Here is a 9,140-nt window from a genome sequence, read left to right on the forward strand (position 1 = left end):
GGGAAGCCGAGGTAGGCGGACCACTCAAGGTCAGGATTTTGAGACCAGCCTGGCCAACATGCAGAAACCCCATCTCTACTAAAAATACAAAATTAGCCTGGGGTGGTGGCGCATTGCCAGCTACTCAGGAGGCTGAGGTAAGAGGATCACTTGAGACTGGGAGACTGAGGTGGCGTAGCTGTGATCACACCACTGCACTCCAGCCTGGGCAACAGAGCAAGACCCGATCAGAAAAAAAAAAAAAAACAGGTTATGTTTTTAAGCCTCTAAATGTGAAGGGGTTTTGTTACACAGAAAGAGCTAACTGCTACATCTGCACTCTGGGCAATAGAAAGGGGGAAATGTGGAAATGGAGGGCAGGCCCCTTCCATTTAAAGGCACTTCAAGGAAGTTACATTGATTGCTGCTGCTGCCACTTACATCCTATTGGTCAGAAAGCAGTCACATGGTTGGAACTACATGCAAAGGATACTGGGAAATGTAGTCTTTCCTTTTTTCTAGTTAACCACGTGCCTCATTAGAACACAGGAGTTTTACTACATAGAGAGAGGAGGCCAGGTGCTGTGGCTCACACCTGTAATCCCAGCAGTTTGGGGAGCCAAGGCTGGAGGATCACTTGAACTCAGGAGTTTGAGACCAACCTGGGCAACATGATGAAACCCCCTGTCTACAAATTACCCAGGTAGCACATGTCTATAGTCCTAGCTACTAGGCGGAGTGGGGCGTGGGGAGTGCTGAGGCAGGAGAGTGGCTTGAGCCCTGAAGGTCAAGGCTGCAGTGAGCCGAGATTGTGCCACTGCACTCCAGCCTGGCAACAGAGCAAGACTCTATCTCAAAAAAAAGACGGGGGGAGGGGGAAGAATGGACACTGGGGAATAAGTAGCTGTCTCTACCACAGAGCTTTAGATGAGGGGTTGCTGGAAGACTTCCTGAAGGAAGAGGCAGGATTGGGCAGGGTTTTAGAAGCCAGTCAAGGTAAGAGGCCACAAGCAAACTAAGAAAGACAGCTTCCAGCTCCCAGCTGAAGGCTTCCATCGTTCCCGGGGGGCTTTGCCGCGGGGACAGGATGACTGAAAAACTCCTCTCCAAATGCCCTGGCCAGGGCAGAAGGCAAAGACTGGAAAAACTTTTCTTGGAAATCTCTGCCAATGAAGACGTAGAGGAAGGAGTTGAGGCTGCTGTTGACACAACCCAAGGCAAAGCTAGCCTGGAGGATGAGCAGCATCCAGGGGTGGTAGAGTTCCTTGAGCATCACCCGTCGCCACAGATGGACCAACAGCACCACATTAAACGGGGACCAGCAGATAAAGAAAGCACTCACCAGCACCAGCAGCAGCCTCTTGGGCCGGTTGGCGTGGACCCAGCCGTCCCGCAAGAGCTTGGCCCTGATGAGGTGGGCGCAGGTGCCTATGATTGCTAAGGGCCCAAGGAAGCCCAGCAGGAAGTGGCCAATGCTGCCTATAATGTGGCTCTCTACGACCCCTTCAATCCAAACCTGGGCAGTCTCATTCTCCGAGTTGAACTCCAAGTAGCAGTGCGTACAGTCATTCCATTTTCTGATTGTCCGGAATTTCATGTGTGCAGAGCACAAGACGGCGGCCAGGAGCCACACCCCGAAGGCCAGCCAGCTCGCCCGCTGCACAGTGCGGTGGTTCAGGGCCCAGACAGGGTAGAGGACAGAGATGCAACGGTCCACAGAGATGAGGACCAGGAGGCAGTTACTGGCAAAGTAGCCGAGGAACACAAAGGTGATGTAGAGTTTGCAGGCCCACTCTCCGAGGAGCCACTGCTTGGAGGCAATATAGTACATGGCAACGGGCAGAGACAGTGAGAGCATGAAATCGGCAAGGGCCAGGTGGAAGAAGCAGACGGTGGAGACTGTGAAGGCCATGCGGAAGACAGTCATCCCCAGCACCAGCCCGTTGCCCAGCACTCCGACGACAAAGGACGCAGACAGGACAGCCACGGTCAGCGGGCGGAGGGACCCCACCTCCTCAGACAGGCATCTGGAAGCATTCATCTTCCTGAAACAAGAGTGATCACGTGTCAGGGCCCCAGGTTGCCTGTCACTGCAGTCCCTGGTCCCCTCCGAGACCCCTCTCTCACGATTTCTCCATTTCATAACTTTTATGGAATGCTTATCATTCTTCTTTTAGAGACAGCGTCATGCTCTGTCACCCAGGCTGGAGTACAAAGGTACAATCACAGCTCACTGCAGCCTCCACCTCCTAGGCTCAAGAGATCCTCCCACCTCAGCCTCCTGAAGTAGCTGGGACTACAGATACTTACCCCCATGCCCGGCTAATTTTTTTAATTTTTTTTTTTTTGGGGGGATGCAGTCTTTCTCTGTCTCCCAGGCTGGAATGCAGTGGCCTGATCTCAGCTCACTGCAACCTCCGCCTACCAAGTTTAAGCAATTCTGCTGCCTCAGCCTCCCAAGTAGCTGGAACTACAGGCACATGCCACCACGCCTGGCTAATTTTTGTGTTTTCAGTAGAGATGGGGTTTTATGATTTTGGCCAGGCTCGTCTCCAACTCCTGACCGCGTGATCTGCCCGTCTCAGCCTCCAAAATGCTAGGATTACAGGTGTGAGCCACTGTGCCTGGCCTTAATTTTCTTTTTTGTAGAGATGGGGTCTTGCTGTGTTGCTTAGGCTGGTCTTCAACTCCTGGCTTCAAGTGATCCTCCCACCTTGGCCTCCCAGAGTGCTGGGATTACAAGAGTGGGCCATTGAGCCCAGCCTGAATGCTTTCATGATCCATTAACACTGTTCTTTCTCCTTCTTGTTCTTCTCCTTCTCCTTCTCCTTCTCCTTCTCCTTCTTCTTCTCCTCCTCCTCCTTCTCCTTCTCCTTCTTCTTCTTCGACAGAGTCTCACTGCGTTACCCAGGCTGGAGTGCAACGGCACGATTGCAGCTCACTGGACACAATAATATTGTTCTAAGTACCAGAGATAACTCATGTAACAAAACAAGCCCTCATGGAACTTACATCCCCGTGAGAGATGTCAGGTGTAATACATATAATAAATTAACTCATGATATACTGCTTTAGAAGACTACCAGTGTTATGGAAAAATAATAAATAAAGTGGAGGGGGCAGGTATGGAGGCTCATGCCTGTAATCACAGCACTTTGTGAGGCTGAAGCAGAAGGACTGGTTGAAGTTAGGAGTTCCAGTTCAAGGTGACCAACATAGTGAGACCCAGTCTCTACAAAAAATAAATAATTAAAAATTTTCATGCCTGTAATCCCAGCACATTGGGAGGTTAAGGCAGGTAGAACACCTGAGGTCAGGAGTTCAAGACCAGCCTGCTCAACATGGCGAAACCCTGTCTCTACTAAAAATACAAAAATTAGCCGGGCATGGTGGCTCACTCCTGTAATCCTAGATATTTGGGAGGCTGAGAATCACTCGAACCTGGGACGTTGGAGGTTGCGGTGAGCTGAGATCAGGCCACTGCACTCCAGCCTGGGCGACAGAGTGAGATTCTATCTCTTTAAAAAAAAAAAAAATCAAATTAAGGAGAATTGGGAATGTGAGAGACAAGAGAGAAAGCAGAAAGGGGCCACTGGTACACTGAACGGGGTGGTCAGGGAAGACCACAGTGAGAATGTAACATTTGGCCAGGCTCGGTGGCTCACACCTGTAATCTCAACACTTTGGGAGGCCAAGGCGGGAGGATCACCTAAGGTCAAGAGTTCGAGACCAGCCTGGCCAACGTGGGGAAACTCCATTTCTACTAAAAACACACAAAAAATTAGCTGGGCGTGGTAGCACACACATGTAATCCCAGCTACTCGGGAGGCTAGGGCAGGAGAATCACTTTAACCTGGGGGGCAGAGGTTGCAGTGAGCCAAGATCACACCATTGCACTAAGCATGGGCAACAGGGTGAGACTCTGTCTCAAAAAAAAAAAAAAAAAAAAAAAAAAGAATATAACATTTGAGCAAAGATTTGGAGGAGATGACAAAGTGAGGCACATATGTATCTGGAGGAAGTACCCTTCAGGCAGAACCAGCAGCTTGTGCAAAGGTCCTGAGTCAGGACGGTGCCTGGAATGTTCAAGGAACAGCAGGGAGGCTGGTGTGGCTGGAGCCATGTGGGCAATGGGGAGAGAGGTGAGAGGTGAAGGCAGAGAGGGAAGCAGGCAGATGGAGCAGGACCCTGTGAGTCATAGTGCACACTCTCCTGGCCTTTCCTGCAAGATGGGAGTTACAAAAGACTGTTGAGCAGAGTAGGAACAGTATCTGACTTAGGTCGTAACAATCACTGTGGCTTTAAGGTTGAGACTAGACTGAGAGGGGTGGGATGGAAGCAGGAGGCCGGGGGGAGGCTGCTGCAGGAATGCAGGTGGGCAGTGATGGGGATGGGGACCAGGGTGATGGCAGAGGAGGTGGTAGGAAGCAGATTCCAGGGTCAAGGTGGAGCTGGCAACATTTGCTCCTGGGCTGGATGTGTGAGGTGAGGGGGAGAGCAGTGTCGGGGTGACTGCAGGACTTTTGAACTGATGGAAGCTGGAGTTGCTGTGCACTGATGCATAAGAGCAGGTTTGGGGTGAGACCAGGAGCTCGGGGTTGGTCACTTTGCCTTTGAAATGCCTGTAAGACATCCCAGGGAGACTTCACTAAGGCAGCTGGATACTAGCAGCAAGATTACAGGAGGGGAGCCTGCCTGGCACGGTGGCTCACGCCTGTAATCCCAGCACTTTGGAAGGCTGAGGCGGGCGGATCACCTGAGGTCATGAGTTCGAAACCAGCCTAGCCAACATGGTAAAACCCCGTCTCCACTAAAAATACAAAAATTAGCTGGGTGTGGTTGCAGGTGCCTGTAATCCTAGCTACTCGGGAAACTGAGGCAGGAGAATTGCTCGAACCCAGTAGACGGGGGTTACAGTGAGGCAAGATCGCACCACAGCACTCCAGCCTGGGTGACAGAGTATGGCTCTGTCTCAAAAACAAACAAACAAAAATGACAAGAGGCGTTTCTGGCTGGATACGGGCATGTGGGAGCCATTAGAATTTAGATGCCAGTGGGGCACAGTGGCTCACTTTTCTAGTCCCAGCACTTTGGGAGACAGAGGCAGGAAGATTGTGTGAGCCCAGGAGTTCCAGACCAGCCTGGATAACACGATGAGACCTTGTCTCTATAAAAAAAGTACAAAAAATAATTTAGATACTATTTATGTCTTTGAGCTTGAAAATGACCTCCAAGGGTGAGGTGCAGACAGAGAAGAGAGGTCTGGGGTTGAGGAAAGCTTGAGTTTACACAGCAGACAGGCATAGGTCGAAGCTCCAGTTGAAGCACTGGATTATGACTGTGTGATCTTGGGCTCAGGGCTTCCCCCACACCCCGAGCCTCAGTATGCTCATCTGAGATAGGGGTGTAGAATCCTTGAATACCTCTGTCTCCTACTCCCCCAACCCGCACACCCAGTTCATCACAAAGCCGTTGTTTTTGCTGCCAAAAAGCCTTTTGCCTCTGTCCACTATGTCCTGTCTCCATAGCCCTATCATGCAAGTACACAGCACCCCAGTTTTTTGTTTTTTGTTTGTTTTGTTTTGTTTTTTTGTTTTGAGACAGGATCTCGCTGTGTTGCCTAAGCTGGAGTGCAGTGGTACAATCTTGGCTCACTGTAACCTCTGCCTCTCAGGTTCAAGCAATTCTTCTGCCTCAGCCCCCTGAGTAGAGTAGTTGGGACTACAGGCACACACCTTGGGGGCATGCCCAGCTAATTTTTATATTTTTAGTAGAGACCGGGTTTCACCATGTTGGCCAGGCTGATCTTGAACTCCCGACCTCAGGTGATTCACGCACCTCAGCCTCCCAAAGTGTGGGGAGTAGCAGCGTGAGCCACCGTGCCTGGTCACCAGCTTTATATTCATCCCCTACCAGCCACTCACCACCCTACAGCCAGAGTGATCCTTTGAAAGCCCAAACCGTGTAACCGCAGCGCTGTGGGAGACCCAGGCAGGAGAATCGCTTGAGGCTAGGGCTTCAAGACCAGTCTAGGTGGCAAGGCGAAACCCTGTCTCTACAAAATAAAAATACATTAGCCAAACAGGGTGGCTTACATTGTAGTTCCAGCTACTCGGGGGGCTGAGGCATGAGGATCACTTGATCCCAGGAGGTCGAGGCTGCAGTGAGCCATGACTGTGCCACTGCACTCCAGCCTGGGCAACAGAGTGAGACCCTGTCTCAGAAAAATACAGTTCAAACCGGACAACTACATTGTGGCTCTTCATTGCTTGTGGGATAAATATGAGTTTCCCCAACACTGCTGGTGAGGGCTGGGGCACCTGCCAGCCTCTCCAGACTTCTCTTGCACCTTCCCCCTCTTTGCACACCACATCCCGGCTTCCCTACCTTTGTCTCTATTGCCAGGATTCTCTTGTTTCCCTCCCACCCCAGGGCCTTTGCCTGTGCTGCCCCTCTGCCTGGAACACCCTTTCTGTCCTCTGCTTTTTTTTTAAAACTTATTCCTGAGATCTCAGTACAAATTTCACTTTCTCCCCGAAGCTTTTCCTGGCCCTTTTCAATCAGACCCTCCTACAGGAGCTTCTCTCCCATGAAGAGATGGTTACAGGCTGGGCACGGTGACTCATGCCTGTAATACCAGCGCTTTGGGAGGCTAAGGTGGGAGGATCACATGAGGTAGGGAGTTTGAGACCAGCCTGGCCAACATGGTGAAACCCCACCTCTACTAAAAATACAAAAATTAGCTGGGTGTGGTGGCGCATGCCTGTAATCCCAGCTACTTGGCAGGCTGAGGCAAGAGAATCCCTTGAACCCGGGAGACGGAGTTGAGAGTGAACTATGATCATGCCACTGCACTCCAGCGTCGGTGACAGAGCAAGACTCTGATCTCCCCTGGTCCCCCCATGCCCCTGCAAAAAAAAGAAAAAAAGAAAAAAAAAAAAAGAGCTGGTTACAGGCAGCAGCAATTAGACCGTGTTTGTTGGATCGTTTGGTGGTCACCCATCTGCTCCGCTCTCTGAGTTCCCTAGAGGCGAGGATGGTGTGTGAATTGCTCCCTGGCCCCAGGAACATAGCAGTCACTTGATACATAATTGATGAGTGATCATTAAGGAGGACAATCTCCCCTTTGTCATCTGAGGATGGATTCATTCATTTAGTGTGAAATTATGCATTGAGCCCAAATTGTACGCCAGACATTACCAAGCGCTGGGGATGCCGCAGTGAGGAAGACAGTCAAATACCTCTGACCAGGCACAGGTCACGCATATGGCATGAGAACAGTCCTCACCCAGAGGAGGTGGCCCGGAACTTTCAGCCCCTCTTTGCCACCTCTTTTTTTTTTTTTTTTTTTTTTTTTTGAGATGGAGTCTTACTCTATTGCCTAGGCTGGAGTGCAGTGGTGTGATCTCGGCTCACTGCAACATCCGCCTCCCAGGTTCAAGCAATTCTCCTGCCTCAGCCTCCTGAGTAGCTGGGATTGCAGGCAGCTGCCACCACACCTGGCTGATTTTTGTATTTTTAGTAGAGATGGGGATTCACCATTTTGGCCAACCTGGTCTCGAACTCTTGACCTCAGGTGATCCACCCGCCTCTGCCTCCCTAAGTGCTAGGATTACAGGGGTGAACCACTGCGCCCAGCCCACCACCTCCTTTTTGTATACCCTGGAGAGTGCCCTTCAACTCTCCTAGTCCCTAAGCTCCTATTTCCTGGCTCCCTGAGACCGCTCCCCCTCAACAAATCCCAGTCCCCTGTCACCTTGTGCTGTATCCGAGGGTGAGGGAGCTCTTTCCTTCTCCGTCGTCAGTCCCAGGAGGCTGCCAGCCTCAAGCCCATGTTAAAGGTAGGGGCTAATGGCAGGAAGCTAGCTCTGAGTTTTGGAGCAGATAAATGTCCAGGAAAGAATCTTGAGCAAGAGCCTCAGAGATCACTATCAGTCCGGGAACTGTCACCAGATGTCAGCCCTAATAGGCCCCCGGGGCTGCAGGCTTGGGGAATAAGGAGGAGGCGGGTGCCAGGGAGATCTTTTCGCAAGACCATTCCAATTCTGCCCTCCTTGTGCTGATGAGATTTGTTGAGAGATACAAAACACTTAAAACTTCTTGCAGCCAGGGTCGGTGGCTCACGCCTGTGATCCCAGCACTTTCGGAGGCCAGAGCAGGTAGATTACCTGAGGTCAGGAGTTCAAGACCAGCCTGACCAACATGGCGAAACCCTGTCTCTACTAGAAACACAAAAATTAGCCAGACATCAGGATGGGTGCCTGTAATCCCAGCTACTTGAGAGGCTGAGGCAGGAGAATCACTTAAACCTGAGAAGCGGGAGTTGCAGTGAGTTGAGATTGAACTACCCGCACTCCAGCCTGGGCGACAGTGAGAATCCTCAAAAACAAAAACAGAACAAAACAAAAAGAACTTCTTGGCACATAGTAGGCGCTCAAACATTGTTAGCTCTCTATTATTAATACTGCTCTTATTGTTATTATTATTATCATTTTTGAGACGGAGTCTCGCTGTGTCACCCAGGCTGCAGTGCAGTGGTATGATCTTGGCTCACTGCAAGCTCCGCCTCCCAGGTTCACGATATTCTCCTGCCTCAGCCTCCTGAGTAGCTGGGATTACAGGCGCATGCCACCACGCCCGGCTAATTTTTTGTAATTTTTAGTAGAGACGGGGTTTCACCGTGTTAACCAGGATGGTCTCGATCTCCTGACCTCGTGATCCGCCCTCCTTGGCCTCCCAAAGTGCTGGGATTACAGGCGTGAGCCACCGTACCCGACCACTGCTCTTATGATTAATACTGCTATAGTCCTGCTTTGATTAACATCAGGAATAAATTCTGAGAGACACGTCCTTAGGCGATTTCATCATTGTGCAAACATCAAAGAGTGCGCTTCCACAAACCTAGGGAGAGCCTGCCACACACCTGTGCCGGATTATCTAGCCCAGGGGTCTAGGCCACAGCCCAAGTGGGACCATCTGTTTATTTTTTGACATGGAGTCTTGCTCTGTTACCCACGCTGATGTGCAATGGCCCAATCTCAGCTCATTGAAACTTCTGTCTCCCAGGTTCAAGCGATTCTCCTGCCTCAGCCTCCGGAATAGCTGGGATTACAGGCATGTACCGCCACAACGGGATAATTTTTGTATTTTGAGTAGAGATG

At 50.9% G+C, this 9,140-nt stretch overlaps 1 protein-coding gene across 1 annotated transcript; it reads right to left on the reverse strand.

Annotated features, from left to right (window-relative positions):
- Window positions 1-754: 754 nt before the first annotated feature.
- On the reverse strand, window positions 755-7,810 carry GPR32 (G protein-coupled receptor 32). Its single transcript, XM_011965960.1, is given in 3 exon segments — window positions 755-1,078; window positions 1,081-2,024; window positions 7,736-7,810. Coding segments are annotated over 2 exon segments (1,059 nt in total). The 5' UTR covers window positions 2,021-2,024; window positions 7,736-7,810; the 3' UTR covers window positions 755-959.
- Between the last annotated feature and the right edge of the window lie 1,330 nt (window positions 7,811-9,140).

This window comes from Mandrillus leucophaeus, unplaced genomic scaffold, assembly GCF_000951045.1.
Source record: "Mandrillus leucophaeus isolate KB7577 unplaced genomic scaffold, Mleu.le_1.0 Scaffold74, whole genome shotgun sequence".
Taxonomy (NCBI): Eukaryota; Metazoa; Chordata; class Mammalia; order Primates; family Cercopithecidae; genus Mandrillus; species Mandrillus leucophaeus.